This window comes from Diadema antillarum, unplaced genomic scaffold (assembly GCF_040938485.1).
Source record: "Diadema antillarum isolate AM-2024a unplaced genomic scaffold, OU_Dant_1.0 scf00000009, whole genome shotgun sequence".
NCBI classification, from domain to species: Eukaryota; Metazoa; Echinodermata; class Echinoidea; order Diadematoida; family Diadematidae; genus Diadema; species Diadema antillarum.
In genome coordinates this window covers 790,943-809,435 of record NW_027270898.1, presented here as the reverse complement: position 1 = coordinate 809,435, position 18,493 = coordinate 790,943, and the positions used below count along the sequence as shown (strand labels likewise).

The window sequence follows — 18,493 nt, the reverse complement described above, 5'->3', positions numbered from 1 at the left end:
TACTGCGGTAGTTTGGCCGTGACATCAAAGAGACATCATACAAATCATACATGTAATGATGGTCATTATTCCGAAGGTTTGTTTAATCATAAAATGAAACGATTCATTACTGAGTACTTCGAAGGTTTGTAATCGGAAACAACAACACCAAAGGTCGGTATTATAGATGAATGTTCAAAATAAACAAAACTGATTTCGTTCGAAGATGAACAAACATTTTTTCTTTATTATTTTCCGATCAACGAACCTTCAGAAAGGAATCTACAGCTGTATCATCTATCATCGTTATTGTTTCGGAATAACAAACCTTCAGAGTAAGAAAACACCATTTGGGGGCCGTTGTTGTATTCCAAAATTATACTGGCAGAACGTTCGAAATAACAAAACTGATTTCGTCTGGATATAAACGAATATTTCTCCTTTATCATTTTTCGATTAACGATCATTCAGAATTAAGAATGTGGAGTATTATTTTACCATTATTCTTTCGGAGTAACGAACCCTCAGAGTACGAAAACTGTAACCGTTTTGGGCCGTCGTTTTATTCCGAAATTATACTGGCAGAACGTTCGAAATAACATAACTGATTTTGTTGTGAAATGAACGGACATTTTTTCTTTATCGTTTTCCGATTAACGATCGTTCAGAACTAAGAATCTAAAGCATTTTATCATCATTATTCTTTGGAGTAACGAACCTTCAGAGTAAAAGAAAACTGTAACCGTTTTTGGGCCGTCCTTTTATTCCGAAATTTCACAGGCAGAAACGTTCGAAATAACAAAATTGATTTCGTTGTGAAATGAACGGACATTTTTTCTTAATCATTTTTGGATTAACGAACCTTCAGAATAAAGAATGTAGCATTATTTTATCATTAATCTGTCGGAGTAACGAACCCCCAGAGTAAGAAAACTGCAACTGTTTTTGGGCAGTCGTTTTATTCCCAAATTTCAAGGCAAAACGTTCGAAATGACACACTGATTTCGTTTTGAAATTTACGGACATTTTTCTTTCTTTAATTTTCAGTTAACAAACCTTCAGAATAGAGAATCTACAATTTATTATTTTATCATCACTATTTCTGTCGGAGTAACAGACCCATAGAGTACGAAAACACGCTGTTTTGTGCCGTCGTTTTATTCCGAAATTTCACTGGCAGAACGTTCGAAATAACAAAACTGATTGCGTTGTGAAATGAACGGACATTTTTTCTTAATCATTTTTGGATTAACGAACCTTCAGAATAAAGAATCTAGCATTATTTCATCATTAATCTGTAGGAGTAACGAACCCCCAGAGTAAGAAAACTGCAACTGTTTTTGGGCAGTCCTGTTATTCCCAAATTTCAAGGCAAAACGTTCGAAATGACACACTGATTTCGTTTTGAAATTTATGGACATTTTTCTTTCTTTAATTTTCGGTTAACAAACCTTCAGAATAGAGAATCTACAATTTATTATTTTATCATCACTATTTCTGTCGGAGTAACAGACCCTTAGAGTACGAAAACATGCTGTTTTGTGCCGTCGTTTTATTCCGAAATTTCACTGGCATAAAACAGAACGTTCGAAATAACAAAACTGATTGCATTGTGAAATGAACGGACATTTTTTCTTAATCATTTTTGGATTAACGAACCTTCAGAATAAAGAATCTAGCATTATTTTATCATTAATCTGTCGGAGTAACGAACCCCCATAGTAAGAAAACTGCAACTGTTTTGGGGCAGTCGTTTTATTTCGAAATTTTACTGGCAAAACGTTCGAAATGACGCACTGATTTCGTTTTGAAATTAACGGAAATTTTTCTTTATTTAATTTTCGGTTAAAAAACCTTCAGAATAAAGAATCTACAATTTATTATTTTATCATTACTATTTCTGTCGGAGTAACAGACCCTTAGAGTACTAAAACACGCTGTTTTGTGCCGTCGTTTTACAATGTATTCCGAAATTTCACTGGCAGAACGTTCGAAATAACAAAAATGATTGCGTTGTGAAATGAACAGACATTTTTCTTAATCATTTTTGGATTAACGAACCTTCAGAATAAAGAATCTAGCATTATTTTATCATTAATCTATCGGAGTAACGGGGAAAAAAAATGAGCCTTGGTGGTGATATTAACTGATGCTGGTGTAGAGAAAAACAAAGACAGCTTGCTCAAAAGATGCTTCCTTCTTTCAGTTTATTTTCTCCCCAGTCATTCCTATTGTTCTCCTCCCATGAACCCCTGCCATGCACGGACGATGAACAAAACAAAATGTTACCGACGCTGCAATGAAAAAAAAAGAAAGAAACACGTGCTCGTAGCAAATTATCTACACTTTTCAAGTAAACAAATTGATGTTCGTAATGAAGAATTAAAAAAAAACACGACCACAAGTAGTGGGGAAACTTGATATCATGGCTTGTGGAAATTTCCACAAAATATCCACGAAAGCCAGGTGTCAGATGAAGGAATGCCGCGTGTACTGCCACCTTGCTTCAGTGGTCGTAAACAGCGTGTACATAGCATGTAAACCAACTGGGAACTTGATGAATGATATTATCCATTTATTTTCTGCCCATGAAGGCCCCCTAACCCACCTGTTAACAAACCAAGCCAGAAGCACGTGGAGCATTACGTACGTTGAACTTGAAAGACCATCATGACAGAATTACCATAAATTTCGGCCCGGAGAAGGATAATGGAATATTCACGAATGACGTTTACAAATCCATGGAAAGTGAAAAGGCTCAAATGGAATGCATGGCTTTTTGAATAAAAAAAAAATAATAATAACCCGCTGAAACTACCAAAACCAAAATAACAATTTGCATTTGCTTACTCCTTCGCACGTTCTTTTTTTCTTTTTTAAACGAAAGATGGAGTTAATTTTTCTCTCTGCGGCAATGCTTTGAACGCATCTAATTTTGCGTCATTGCCGATGGCCAGCTTCCTAAAGAATTGATACGAATCCTGTCAAATATACGAAACAAAGTCTAAAAATGCTGGATCCTGGCGGTGAATTCTGGTGGTATTATAAATCCTGCTCACTATCAAAATTTAATCATCTGTTCCTTGCGCAATTTTACCAACCAACTGACTTATTTTGCGAATAGAGAGACAGACAGGCAGACAAACGAACAAACAAATTAAAGCAGCAAAAAAAAAAAAGAATACAACCTTTGGCGGAGGGGGGCATGCATTTCATATCGTTTGTTTTTGCGTAACCCGACAACAAGCGTGACAACAAGCGAGCACGTGTCAGCCTTCCTCAGCCTCGCTCGGCCTCCGACCCTCTCTTTCCGTCCTCTCTCTTCCTCTCACAATACCGTCGTACACACAGGCCGCTGTGTGGCCGGCTGGGTGATGCATGTGTGTGTGGATCCCGAATCAGAGCGCATGTGAGTGAGCAAGTGTGTGATGTGGTGTGTACGTGTATGTGAAGCTAGTACGTCGCTATGTTGAGCCAGGAAGGTGAGCCTCGAGCTCGCCTGGTTGAGCCGAGTTGTTGTGATCGGTGCGTGATAACTTTTAGCGCTTGTAAACTGCTGCTCCTTTCAACATCTAGTTTCTTTTCTAGCCAGATAATAAAGACTGAAAAAGGCGAGAAATTGGTCCGAACTTAGCTTGTCAAGCAAGCAGTTCAAGCGTGGTGTTACCCTTGTCGGCAAGTTCACGCGTGGTGTTACCCTTGTCGGCAAGTTTTACCCTTGTCGGCAATTGTTTCTTCAAACCGCACGCTTGTCGGCGCCGACAAGGGTGATATACGCTGGCGAGATCCCTGAACTCTTGCAAGCATAACAAAGTTTTTATCAAAACTCAAGTTATGATATTGTAATATTTCACTAATTGTAGTGAAACAGTTCGTGAACAATCAATATGATCATATACAACGTATGTGCAAATAGTGAATTGATGTCATCCCCTCACAATTTGCCATACATTGTACAGTATACATCGTATATAAAATTATGAAATAAACTCCATTTTTTTTTTTAAAAATCAAACACAATTTTGCTCTAGTCTCAAATCCTATAGTGTATATCTGACTGAGCATTGTCTTTCAGATATTCAGCATGGAATAACATTGTTTTCCACTTTAATACAAGAACAAATGAATTTTAGTTTTTTTTTAAACATAGCGAATGGAAAATTATGAGGTCATGACATCAGCAGCTCACTCATTTAGAATATCAGCTGTAGAAAATAGATTTTTTTTTTTTTTTACTTGATCAATGGAAAATTGTGAGGTGATGACACCGTCAGCTCACTGATTTTACATACAAGTCATGGATATCAACTGTCAACCTATGGAAAGGTACAAAAAGGAGCAAATCATTAAAATTTCATAACTTCCTTACTTTTGATCTGATTTTGATAAAATTTTCACTGTTATGATTGTAAGATTTTACTCTTTCTTATCAGATTGACTTAAAACTGACCTGGAATTCCCCTTTAAGGTAACCCCAAGGCTAGCTTCATGACTGACTCGGGGTCTCTTTCCAAGCTGTATGTCCTGGCTTTGAGTCAACTTGAGCAATGACATGCAGTCTGTACAGAAACAAGTAATACAGATTGCAAAATAAATGAAAGAGTATATAGGTATGATGCAATGATAAACATTTCAGCTACAAAAGCTGGGAATGACATGATCAGTGGCTTTCTTTGCTAATTTGTGCATACAACTTGCCTCAGTCTGGATCAGTGTGTTGTAGAATACGTTTAGCTAGCTCATATGGTCATTTTACATCCTGTCTCACACAACCTCCTGGGGGTCACTTCATTTAAAAAAAAAGAAAAATGCATGGTAGATTTCTGTAAATCCGAGGCATTTTTTTTTTTAAGGTTGTTACATTTTTTGAAATATTGTCATCTGCTGTAAGTTGCAAACATAAAAACACCAAAACATGGTATGTATACAATTGTGCCTTACAAATGTAGAGAATAAGTGACATTACAAGTCATGTTTTATGCAACAAGATGATGTCTAGTCAGCTAGTATTACATTTTGCATTGTCTTCATTTCCAGACTAAACAAATTAACAATTTACAGTAGTGTATTTTGTGATTAATTGACTTAAAGTTTGGAATTTCTTGGCCCAAATTCATGAAGGTGGTTGAAATACAAATTGTATAGACCATGGTTTCTGCAAATTTCTTGTGCCTATAAATAGGCATGACAGATTGCGTGACAATTGTTCCCATGAAATATCTGCTCACTACTAAAGCCAAACATAAATTCTACCCACAAATATAACCCTAAGTCCTTGGAGAAAATAGGACTGGAGCAGTTGCTGCAGGAGCTAATGCTGCGTCACCATTGTAACAAAAACATTTTAATATGCACATGTCAAAGGTAAGTGTATTTCATGCTTATTTTAGTCCATGAACTGAATTTAAACCATGGTCTAAAATTCAAACCACCTTTGTGATTTTTTTGTTTTGCAATATGAGTAAAGAGGCAAAAGCTGCAACATTTCCAGGGCTATGTTGCAGTGTGAGGTTCCATAAAGAAATGACCTCATGTTCTCATAATACTAAATCTACAAACACTATAATCAGAGGGCTGTAAAATTTGATGGCATAATGTTTTTGAAGTGTTTTGTCTGATGGAATGTCAACAGAATTCCCATGGAGCTTTTTGCTTACATTGTATGTTTCACTGTTATCAGTCAAAACAACTTTGTGAATGGGAGAAACTTCCTGTCTCATACAGTGAACATGTACATACTGTACATGCAACATGATTTTATCTGTGTGCCTTCTAGGGAATTATGATCTATACTTGATAATGTTTGGTGGTATACCAGAAGTGCTACACCTCAGAATTCAAACATTGTGATTGATTGGATGCATTGACCATAAGACAGAGAAGGAGAGAATATTCAGTAGGTAATGCTACTTATATGGATTTTCAGATGAAAGAGATCTGTTATACTTTTCTTTTTCTTCTCCCTCTCGTTTCTTGTGTCCAGGGGTGCCCCAGTTTCCTCCGGGCCAGGGCCAAAACCCAGGCCAGCCCCCTTTCCCGCCCCCTTTCACCCCTCCCCAGCCCCCTCAGCCCCCGCCGGGGCCGAATCCGCAGCCCACCTCGACCGAACTCGTTGCCATGCCGAGGAGACCGGGCTTCGGCCAGGACGGGCGGCCCATCGCACTGCGCGCCAATCACTTCCAGGTGAAGATCCCGCCCCTCGACCTCTACCACTATGATGTCACAATCACGCCAGAGAAATGCCCCAGGAGAATCAACAGGTAAAAGGAAGTGAGACATGTGAAGATTGAGTGAGAGAGAAAGTAGGAGACTGAGAGAGGGATAGAATGGAATACAGCTCACTATGCTCTTATCATCTTTGTACATGCTCGTGTGTGGCCATGATTTTGTTTCGATGATCCAGTTCTACATTAACCCTTCTTCGTATACATGTGGACAGACGACAGATGTTCTGTAAAATAAACTAGAAACTGAACCAACCGGCATTCCTGAAATGTACACCGTGGTATCTGTTGAAGAAATTCATGATACTTTGGTCATGATATCTCAAGAGCACAAGATTTTGGGAGATAAAGCGGATGGATGCCATTCAAAATGCAGGCTGAGAATCATTGTGTAGGACATTACAAAGATGTTAACCCTATGATGCATGTTCGACACATGTACAAAAGGTTCACAAGAGACAGGGTGCTATGGAAGAAATCAGTCAGCAATGCTCTTGCGGAGTACTGTATGGCTTTTGATGATGGTGCAAACACTTTTATAGTCTAACTCTTGCAAAATCTGTTTCATGTGGGAACTTTAGCAGCCTTAGTGCAGATATCAATAAGGAATAGTGATATTGAAGTAATCCTTGTAATTTACATGATGTACATGTACACCCCCAAAACAGAGCAAAACCAAAAACAATTTTGTTTTTTCTTGTGTTATACTTTTCTGTGAGCCTCACTGTGACACAGCACAAATCTATCATATTCAGTTTTTCATCTGAGAAGCTACATGCAGGAATTAATTAGATGAGTTATAATGTAACTTTGAAAGAAGAGTCTAGCCCACATTTTGCATCCTAATATTTGCTTTTACAATATTACCAGATTTTTGTCTCATCAGTGGCATATTTGATAATAAAATGATGGAGACATTAGATCAAATAGATAAAATATAGGTGTGATTTTCAAAAATGTTTAGTCGCGAATACAAGTATTTGAATTCACAAGATTCCATGTCCTTGTCTCTTGCATGGGGGTATTCACTGGTGTTATCTTTCACGTGGTAGCTTGTCCTCATCAATGACATGGAAGTGCCTACGTCTATGTCCAAATACTGTGAGAAAGTGAGCAGTATCTTTCATGCTGAAAGGCTAATTCTCGTCAGCCCATTACATACGGAAGTTTGAAACCATTCTGCTCTAGAGCAATTGAGTGCTCCCTATTCAAATTGTCACATGTAATGAATTCTCCCTTCCAGGGACGTGATCGACACACTGGTCAATGCCTACAAGGGGCGGTACTTCCAGAACAACCTGCCAGTCTTCGATGGGAGGAAAAACATGTACTGCAAGGAGCAGATTCCTATTGAGAGGGAGAAGGTGAGATTAGAATGATCATGTGAAGTGGGTTTTATACAATTGTGATGTGAAGTGCTCCCCCTGCTGAGAGCTGAACCCCGTGGAAATCTTTTGAGAGCACTCTTTTCAGTTGTAGGTGTATTCACATTTGAATATTGTGGTGTAAAGTTCCATGTTGATTTGTTGACGTCTTCCTCTTTGGTAAAAATATGATAACAGATACTGAGGTAATTTACTTGGTACTGTTCTCATTAACAAAGTATCATGGCATTTTCGGTAAGCACTATGCATGCACATATTCTGCAACAGGAAAAAGATAGGAAGTGTGTTAGGTCACATGAGAAATATTTTACTGTGTATGACCAGTGCGTATTTATTTTAAAGCCGCATTTCCATGGGCTAAACATTGCGATGCAAATAAGGTGTTTAATCATCAGCCTGATGTTTAGAAAAAGCCATTATTTTCAGGATCTCGAGCTTGGATATTCATAACCCAATGGCGAAATAGCATGCTTTGTGATAATGTGAATTCAAATTAGAGCACTAATTTGAAAGCTAGGCTCGAGAAAATGTGCGAACCACCGCGCTAGTTGATAATGTGAATTCGCCTCAAGAATTTAGTGTGATGCATCCCATTGTGCCTAGCGTTTGTGAATTGATCGATTGAGGCAAGCTGCATACAAAATGGCTATCGCGCAGGTAATTTTTCGAAAGCACGCGCTCTACCGACGCTGTTTACGCATGCTCAGCTATTAAATTAACTCGAAAAAATTTCAGGCTAACTCTCTTCGGGCTGCTGTGAATAGAAAATTAAATAGTGCGCTAATTTACAATTGCAGAAAAACCTTGAGCTTGGATTTTCATTTGGCTGATGTGAAAATAACTGATTGACAACTGGCAGTGTAAAACTGTTTCCTAATGCAAGGAGGTGAAGATGTCAAGCCTTGCTTTTTACAGTAGAAAGAAGACAGGAGCATGCTGAGAGATAAAGACAAGAACAAGTAAAGGAGATACAGTGAGTCAATGTGAGATAGAGTGTTAATCCGATAGTCGTAAACATACAGTGTACCATTATGCCATAATAAAATGAGAGAGCATCACAGATATGTCAGTATGGTGACATTGTGGTTTCAGGAAGAAAAGACATGCTTTACCTCCCACCCCCTTTTATCTGTCCCCCCCCCCCCTTCTACCTCACTCTTCCCCCTCCTCTTCCCCTCCCCCTCCTCTTCCCCTCCCCCTCCTTTCCCTGTTCCCAGTGTTGTATGTCAGTGCTTGGTTTCGCATACTTGAGAGCCATTCAGTGCACGATTCTTAGAAGTGTATGTTGCAGGGACGTGCAGTTTCCCCATACCTGGGCAATCATCCAATTGCCTGATGTGCCATCATCAACATTACCTGCCAGTTTTGCTTTTAACATGGCACCTCATCATAATAGCCTACTTGACTGCAAAGGCTTGTATAATGCTGACATTCATGTGTGCTCCTTTTATGCTGACAGTAGCGATTGTAAAACTTTTCTCGAGATTGATATTTCTTCTTTGTTGATGCTTTCTGGACTCTTTTCATTTCATTGCATCCATATCATTTTTCATACTCTTTTCTTTTGACAAACAATGGCATGTTTCTATTTCCTGTCTGTGTTGGTCTCGCTCAAACTGATGCAGTTGGATCACTTTTTTTTTTTAATGCCTGCATTCCTGTGAACTAGAGCGCAACCCCCCCCCCCCCAAAAAAAAAAAAAACAAACAAACAAAAAACAAAAAACCCCACAATTTGAATTGTGCTTTTTCAATGTATTATGTAAATGGGCCTCAAGATACTAGTGTTATTTGAACTTGGATTTGGTATCTCCGGAGCATTCCACTAAGGAATTTAACTTGAGTTGTTGCTGTTTTTTTTTCCCCAAATTTTTCAAGGTTTGAAATCTCTGCTTTGAATGCAGGCAGAGGTAGTCGTTGTGCAGAAATTTCTGAAGAAGGAAGGTCGTTCCACCCTTTCTGGGTTGTAGGAGAGAATGACTTTGTATAGATATTTATTCTCCTGTGATTAAAGGAGACTCCCCAGATGACTTTTAGACTTTTGCATTCAAACATCTATAAATTGGCTGTACTTGGTATAGAGTTTTGGAATTTATAGTGATCGGGATGAGGAATAAGAATGTTTTCAAAATTTATACCAAAACACAATGAACAAGGATGATGACGTACATGTACATTTGTAGCAGTGTCACATAAGAATGCATGATTGGATGCTCAAGGAAGCAGAACAAAAGAAGAAAGTAGGCATAAATTCTACACAGGTGGCCTTGTTAAAGCAAATGTTATTGTATGGAATTACATTGCTCCATTACTGGAATATGTCAGCCTCCTATGTCATCATCCTTGTTCAGTTTATTACTTTTGGGGTTTTTCAGAGTATTGGTTTATCTACTCATGGACAACAATACATTCCACAAATCTGTACATGACACTATCGACTTATGCACTACATCATGTGAAATAATATGAATAGTCTGGAATGCCCCTTTAAGCTGGAATTACCGTTTAAGCTAGACTTGGTTGTTATGCCCTTTTGAATCTGTGGAGTGATGTATTTCCAATGGTCAATATTCAGAGTCTCATTTAGTGTTTTTAGAGGCAGGTTGATCTGCCTATGTGTCATCTCTCTTGCAGTGGCAACCATCCAAGGGATTCCTTGGGTGAGGCAATACTTTTGTCCCATCCACAGGTTGATGTACACTAAATGTAATGAACCTGGCTGCAGGGTTTTGAGCATGTTTAAAGATCTTTGATGTTTTTAGAAGTGAAGGGTTCCAGGCTGACGTCGACCATATGTGACCGGCGACAACGGTTTCAGGCAAAAGTCGGGAATTTTGAAAATTCATTATTTCACTGAATCACATTGCCCCTTTCCTAAGCTTTGCATTGATATAAAACACTTGTATTCTTCGGCACCATAAGTGGGCATAGAAAGAGAAATAAAATGCACTTTTTAAGTTGTTAGCCTGACAAAATTGCGAGAAAACAGGCTTTGAAGATTCACCTCTTTCTCAAAGACAATGTCCGATGCGAGGGGAGAATCACCCATCTGTACGATGGTGCCAATCGATGTTAAGCCCCGCCTCTAGCAACCACATCGCCTTCTGATTGGCTTACTGAGAGAGTCAAATTTCCCGGGCACCTTCCTCGGAGCTCAGCGTATGGAGCCGAAAAACAATGCGTTTCGCTCGGGTTTGTTTACCAGTACGTCTTTCAAGATGGCGAATACGATAATCGCACGTATTGTGTACATGTACATGACGTGTATGGTGCACGTATTACGCAATGGCATCCACACGCCATGACTGTGCAATGTGCATTATGTAACAGGAGCGGTGGCGAATCCACACATTTACAAATCGCGTTTTCATTGTGGTTAATTTGTCTTTATCATTGGCGACCCTTTTGAAAAAAGAATTGCTAGTGCTGGCAAGGGTCATGCTTAAATAAAAAAAAAAGAACACGACTCGTTAGTTTGGTGCGATTTTGACGTGTAGTATTTGAATATAATTGGTCACATGTGACTGCTCCTTTCCTCTTATCTGCCTTCCATTGAGTCAGTCTGCTGTCATAATCTTTACTACATGTATAAGTAGGCACATTTGAGAATATTTAGTTTTCTTTTCACACGATTATGTCATGCTACACGATTTTTGTTTCACTTCCGTTGTCGAACATTGCGGTAGAATAGTTTGGACAGAAAGCCAAACGAAGAGCACGCACTACAGAGCGAGCGAGCGAGCGTATAAACCACTATAAATAGCAAGAACAATGGAGCATGTAATCATGCACGCGTGGACAAAGCATTCCCCATCCCACACGCTGCAATTGGTGTCTCCGAAAGCCGAATTATGTAAATGTATGCTACGCACCAGCCAATCGCATGCGAGACCGTGCGCCGTAGCAACACTGGGGATATTGGCGCGGCGTTCGAAAGAAGCTCGAAACTGACGAGTGCGATCCAACATAGGGTGCTTAAAATTCCATTTTCGATAGGAAAAACTTAGTCTTATGCTATGAAATTTAGTGTAGATGTAGAAAACATATCAAAGATTCGATTTCTGCAAAAAACCTAAATCGACAAAAAATAATAGTCAAAATCTTTGTACCCTGCCTAGGAGGGAATTTGCTCTTGCGACTTTTGCCTGAAACCGTTGTCGCGGGTCACATATTGATGCATTGCAGATATTTATGATGGCGCAAGTGGAAAAAATATCCCCATAACTCATCCTCATGAGCCATTGTTCCTAAGCTTGTGTTACCATGGCATGAAATCAGTTCTCGTCACAAAATCATGCAAGGGAACATAATGTATACCAGCAGAAATTATAGCTGAGGTTTTACATCCCATAAAACTAAGTTTCCTGTGACTTAAAAGTTTGTCCATTCATTGTTTTTTGGGACCCTAGCTAAAGCCATTTTTATTGGCAAATTTCATCTCCCACACATATCATTCACTTTTGCTTCTGTCTTGCCTACATTGCAGCAAAGAAAGAAAGAAAAAAAAAATGATTAACAGTGTTGTGAGTTCAGTTGCTGGCAGTTTGCTTTGTAGCTCAAGAGCTCTTTATAACACATGTATTGTAGCTCCTTTGGTGTGAGTAAGCTTTATGATGAAATACATGTAATGGACATCAGGGGCAGTATGGTACTGTATACGCCGAATTTTTTGCGAGTCAGGTGCTATACGCGAAATTAAAGACACACGAGAATATTGACTCTGATCACGCTATAAATGTGACACATGTGATACGTTTCTCCGTTCGGTACAGGATTCCACGATTGCGAATTTAACCACTCGCGAAATCGTTGGGAAGTTCTGATTCGTGAAAATTTAGACTCGCTAGATATATGGCGTATACAGTAAATGTTTATTTTGATAATGCCAGTTGCATAAAACACATGAAAACTTGTATGTTTATTGTTTGTGCGTATATCATACACGTGAGCATTGCGTTTATGATAAGTGGATATTTTCCTTAATGCAAGTTTATTTACTTGCCACAGAAACACAACTAGTAGCCACTAGTAGTGTATTAAAAAAAAAGAATGAATATTCAAGTAAGATGGGCTGTGAAAATTAAGTTTGGATTCATTAATACTTTACCTAATAATGGTTTAATACAATACAATTTTATCACTTACCTCTTACCTGGTACAATGTTAGCGTTGAAACAGCAGATGATTATACCCCCGCCAAACGAAGTTTGAAGGGGGTATATAGGAATCAGCGGGCGGTCGGGCGGTCGGGCGGTCGGGCGGTCGGGCGGTCGGGCGGTCGGGCGGTCGGGCGGTCGGTCGGGCGGTCGGGCGGTCGGTCCGTTGCAAATCTTGCGTCGCGAACTACTTCCTCAGTTTTCAACCGATTCCCATAAAACTTGGCACAAATGTGTGCCTTGGGTTGTAGATGTGCAAGACGTATTTTTTGACAGTACCCAAAAGTACGTTGCCATGGTAACGGCATATTATGGGCAAAAATGGGTACAAATCTTGCGTCGCGAACTCCTCCCACAGTTTTTGATCAATTTTTATGAAATTAGGTACAGATGTTCATCTGAATATGTTAATGTGCAAGACACATATTTCCGCAGTGGCAAAAAGTGCGTTGCCATGGTAACGGCATGTTATTGGTAAAATATAGGGCAAAATGCTTCATGGCAAATCTGCTTCATCAGTGTTCTTCCAATTCTCATGGAATTCATATTGAATGTTTGTCTTAGGATATAGGTCAGCATGACACATTTCTTGACAGTGACAAAAAGTATGTTGCCATGGTAACAGCTCACATATTATGAGCCAAAATGATGGAAAATTTTGTGTTGCAAACTACTTCCTCAGTTTTTGCCCAATTTCCATGAAACTTGGTACAGATGTGTGCCTTTGGTTGTAGATGTGCAAGACGCATTTTTTGACAGTACCCGAAAGTACGTTGCCATGGTAACGGCATATTAATGGCAGAAGATCAAGGAAAGATCTTGCGGATTTAACTACTTCCTCAGTTTTTTGACCAAAGCTTATGAAATGTGGCACACACCTTGATCTTGGTGGGAAGATGTGGAAGACATATTTTTCGGATGTGTCGGAAGCTGCGTTGCCATGGTAACGGCATATAAATGGCAGAAGATCAAGGAAAGATCTTGCGGATTGAACTACTTTCTCTGTATTCGACTGAAGCTCATGAAATGTGGCACACACATTGGTCTTGGTGGGAAGATGTGCAAGACATATTATTTGGACGTGTCGGAAGCTGCGTTGCCATGGTAATGGCATATTAATGGCGGAAGATCAAGGAAAGATCTTGTGGATTGAACTACTTCCTCAGTTTTTGACAAAAGCTTATGAAATGTGGCACACACAATAGTCTTGGTGGGAAGATATGCAAGACATATTTTTCGGACGTGTCGGAAGCTGCGTTGCCATGGTAACGGCATTTAAATGGCAGAAGATCAAGGAAAGATCATTCCTTGGGTAAGACTGTCGTCACAGGGCGGGGGTATTAATCACCTTAAGTGATATTTCTAGTTACATTTTGTTCCTTTTTTTTAAGGTTTTGGTCAAAATGACATGAGGGATAATCAAGTTCATCAACAGTCACGTGATGCATTCTTACTTTCTTTCTGTATGCTCAGGTGTATGGCTCTTTCTGTTTTGTATAATGTATCTGTCATATTCATAAGAGTATAAGACAATTCTGTATTGCCACTTCAATGACCTATAGAATCACTGCAAAGAAAATAATTTATTTGTTCATGGAGATTTTGATTGCAAAATGAATTAATTCCATTCTAGTTTGAGATATTTGTGATTTAAGCTGCCAAAAAAGAGAAAACATGGGATATTTTTTTATCATAACTTCAATTATATTTTTTAGTATGTAACAAGTGAGGTATTACTGAAAAGGTCATATTTTGCTCTATCTGATGATGAACTTTAAAAAGTTTAAAAATGGTGCTTAACTTGTTTTGCAACCAAACTCTTCATTGTACATGTACATTGTAGGTTATGTGCATGTATGTTTCATGATGTATGTCTTTTCCTTCATAGGTGGAGCTTGAGGTGACCCTCCCAGGTGAGGGCAAGGACAGGATATTCAAGGCCGCCATCAAGTATGAAGGCAAGGTCAGCCTCTCCCTGCTGGAGTCCGCCCTCAAGGGAGAGGTGGTCCAGATCCCCTACGACGCTGTCCAGGCCCTGGACGTCATTATGAGACACCTGCCATCCCTCAGGTATGGTACTGTTTGCACACCCCCGTTGATGTTAGTGGACCATTCTAACCTCCGCATCATAAGCCATAAGCCATAATAAGCCGACATGATGCATAGGCTTGCCTGATATAACAATTTATTGAATTCATCGATCATATTCAACCAAAGATGTACTTGTGTAGACAAGGTAACCAGAATGGACTGTCAATTACCACTTTGGAAAGCATCCATTTCATTATTTTGCATTGAATGTTTTAACAATCCTTTCTATTGATGTTGCCAAATACCACTTTCACTGTTATGTGGAAGTGCTGGCAAGCATCTTTTACTAATACGGATTACTCAATCATTTCATCACAGATATTTATCTCAGTGAATTTAAAAACCAACATGCCCCGTTGGTAAAAACGACCTTTTTCTGCTCATGTGCAAATTGGAGCCCCGAACTGGCTTATTGGAACTACACTGCTTGGGTCTATATTCTTGATGGGATGGACTTAACTATGATTGATAATGAGCTAAACTGCCAAGTTGGCACAAACACCCAGTGTGCTGCCGTCTCTAATTCGTCCTTCTTTTCGTATGAATCATTCGTTAATCTTCAGGAAGGCATACTACATTATTAAAGATTATTTTGAAAATGACAACATGATGTAAAAAGTACCTAGCTGCAATGGCTTCCAATGCTGTACCCCTTTCCCCCCTTACAGGTATACCCCGGTGGGTCGTTCCTTCTTCTCCCCACCGGAGGAATACTCGCATCCCCTGGGAGGGGGCAGAGAGGTGTGGTTTGGGTTCCACCAGAGCATTCGCCCCTCCATGTGGAAGATGATGCTCAACATTGACGGTGAGTCTTCAAGAGTGGACAGTGGTGGCTGGTGGTGTCCTCCAGTGTGATTCCGTAGAACTCTTCCTGTGTTTTGAAGTACTGTTTTGATTTTGTGATTTACAGATTGTTCTATCTACTGTAAAACGAGGAATGTTCGCTTGCATTTTAATTTTGCGAATTTCGCGAGAGCCAAGATCCGCGAAATTAAAATGCATGTGAAAGTTCTTGTCTACACTATACGCATTGAAGGTTAGAGGCAACTCGCGAAAATTTCATGCCGCGAAAAAGGCCGCCTGGCTCCGATTCGCGAAAATTTCATGCAGCGAAAATATCTTGTTTCACAGTATTCCCTGAAATGTGTCTGTGGTAGACTATGGATCCATTGATGTCTGACAGTAGCATTTAGATGTTTACTGCAAGTGATCAGGTTTCTTTTGTCTTTCAGTGCTGAAAGTAAGTGAGTACATAATAGTAATGATGATATTTGTCTTGTACATAGTGCCTCTCCGGTATGTAGTGATGCTCAAAGTGCTTGTGAGCAGCCCTGTCTACATCCACTTAATCATGACACCTCCACATGAAAAACAGCAAAGGAAGAAAAAATGGAAAAGGATTGTTAGAGTACTTATCTCTTTCTATGATTGGAATTTTTAGGGTTTTGTGCATTTGTGCTACTGCTTGGAGAACAAGTTTCAAGCAAGAGTATGAAATACATGCCATTGATTGTATTATAATGCTCTTCAAACTGAGGAGCATGAAACTTATTTTCAATGTTATGCATGACTATTCATTGTTTTTTATTCATTGTTTTTGTTTGTTGCCCACAGTCTCTGCCACTGCGTTCTACAGCTGCCAGTCTGTGATTGACTTCCTCTGCGAAGTTCTCGACATCCAGGACATCTCAGATCAGCGGCGCCCTCTCTCGGACTCCCACAGGGTCAAGTTCACCAAGGAGATCAAAGGTCAGAGGTTACGCCGTCAGAATACGGGGCAATGGCAGCAGATTTAATCACATACAGTCAACCTTGCTCAAGTTGACCTTGCATAAGTTGAATAATTGTCTAAGTCTAAAGGTCTCATGGTGTCTTCTTGTCTTTATATTTTATAATTTTAATCTCTCATAAGTCAAATTTTCTCTCCCTAGTTGAAGCTATATCTTCAGTCCAAATAGATTCAACTTAGGCAAGGTTAACTGCACACCATATGATAATATGTATGCACCTTGAGCTCTCTACAGAGTGGATTTGGCGTAGTATAAATAATGTATATTATCATTATTATTATTATTATTATTATTATTATTATTATTATTATCATTGTTATCATTATTATTATTATTATCGTTATTATTATTATTATCATTATTATTATTATTATTATTATTATTATTATTATTACTGTTATCATTATCTTTCATCTTCATCATCATCATCATCATCATCATCATCATCATCATCTAGCTTAGTTAGTTACCAGACAGTGATGGGATAAACAGGATGACTTGATAGTGGACCTGTTGAAATATTTTCTCATGGGCAGAGTATTCTTGGGGAAATTTTCCATGACAAAACATTTGTTGTGTTCAAAGAAATGGCAAATGAGGGAAGCAGCTTGTCATAAGATTTGGTTACACACTGTGTGCACGAAACACAAAGACGCCAAAGGTCTGTAAGGATTTTGCAGAGCTATTAAGCTGCAGACTGAGTGGTGATACTGTGAAAATGGGTACCACAGAATATCCAAGTTGATGATATGTATTTCTTTCAAAGTAGCCTGACCCACCCGTATAGTATAAGAGATTGTGGTTTTTGTTGTTTTCTTGGGAATTTGCAGAATGTTCTAACCGCAGGGATTTGTGTGTGTGTGTGTGTGTGTGTGTTTTGAGGTCATGATTCCCTTGACTTCTTTATCTTGGGATCTAAGACCTCCCTGAGTAGCATGTCAAGCCCTTGGGATGGATCACTCTCTGTTCCTTTCAACACCAGCTGTCATATATTCATTTGCATGGGGAAACCCTTCCATGTGGTAGTTCAATTTGAATTTGAAATGTTGCTGGATAGCAATAAAGGATTTCCTGTATTGCTGTAGCTGGCATTGTTCCAACATTCCTGAATGTATGACCAGAACAATGTGCATTGATTTTTAGTGAGCTAATGTTCATGTAATGTCACCATGTACTGCTGATTTCTCAAACTGTGACATGCCCACAATTATATCTTGCATTCTCGACTTAAGTGAAACTGATAGTCTTCCATGTGCAATTACTTGCAAAGTTTGTCGGTATTGCTCCTGGTCATAATGATCATTATATACCTCATATGATTGGTTAAAAGTGGAGTCATGAAAATAGCTGTGCCCCATTTTTGATCAAAATGACGTCATGATTTACTGTGCCCGGGGCATAGAATCAACTGTGCCCTGTAGATAGGTTTGGAGACAGTCACAACCCCGTACACATAGATCGCTCATATGTACGCACCAATGATACGACCGCCGCGCTGTTGATCAGCATTGATTACGAGTGCTGCTTTTAGTCCTTGTTTGATTCAGGTAACCTTTTAACCAATCAGATAAGAAGAATCTATATTTTCGGTATATAAAACAAATAATGACAGCTTCATATTCGGGGCACAGTTAAAATTATGTAGGCCCTTGGTGATGTGAAAACCATAACTATGCCTTCAACTTCGCTTCGGGCATAGTTATGGTTTTGACATCACCTTGGGCCCATAATTTTAGCTGTGCCCCTCATAGCAGTCATTATTTGTATACTAACTAACTATGACTTGTATTGATAACAACTACAAATGGATATATGGTTCTCTCTGTGAATATCATGTAAGTTTTTCTTTTAGGAAACTGGAGCATTTTT

General features: G+C 39.1%; 1 protein-coding gene across 2 annotated transcripts in view; it reads left to right on the top strand.

Moving 5' to 3' along the window:
- The first annotated feature begins 6,067 nt into the window (after window positions 1-6,067).
- LOC139719154 (protein argonaute-2-like) overlaps window positions 6,068-18,493 on the top strand; it is a 28,724-nt gene continuing 16,298 nt past the window's right edge. For both annotated transcript variants that reach the window (XM_071630591.1, XM_071630598.1), the window contains exons 1-5: window positions 6,068-6,239; window positions 7,447-7,567; window positions 14,632-14,813; window positions 15,503-15,639; window positions 16,449-16,583. In XM_071630591.1, the coding sequence (XP_071486692.1) occupies window positions 6,097-6,239; window positions 7,447-7,567; window positions 14,632-14,813; window positions 15,503-15,639; window positions 16,449-16,583 (718 nt within the window). In that variant the 5' untranslated portion in view covers window positions 6,068-6,096. The remainder of the gene's footprint in view (window positions 6,240-7,446; window positions 7,568-14,631; window positions 14,814-15,502; window positions 15,640-16,448; window positions 16,584-18,493) is intronic.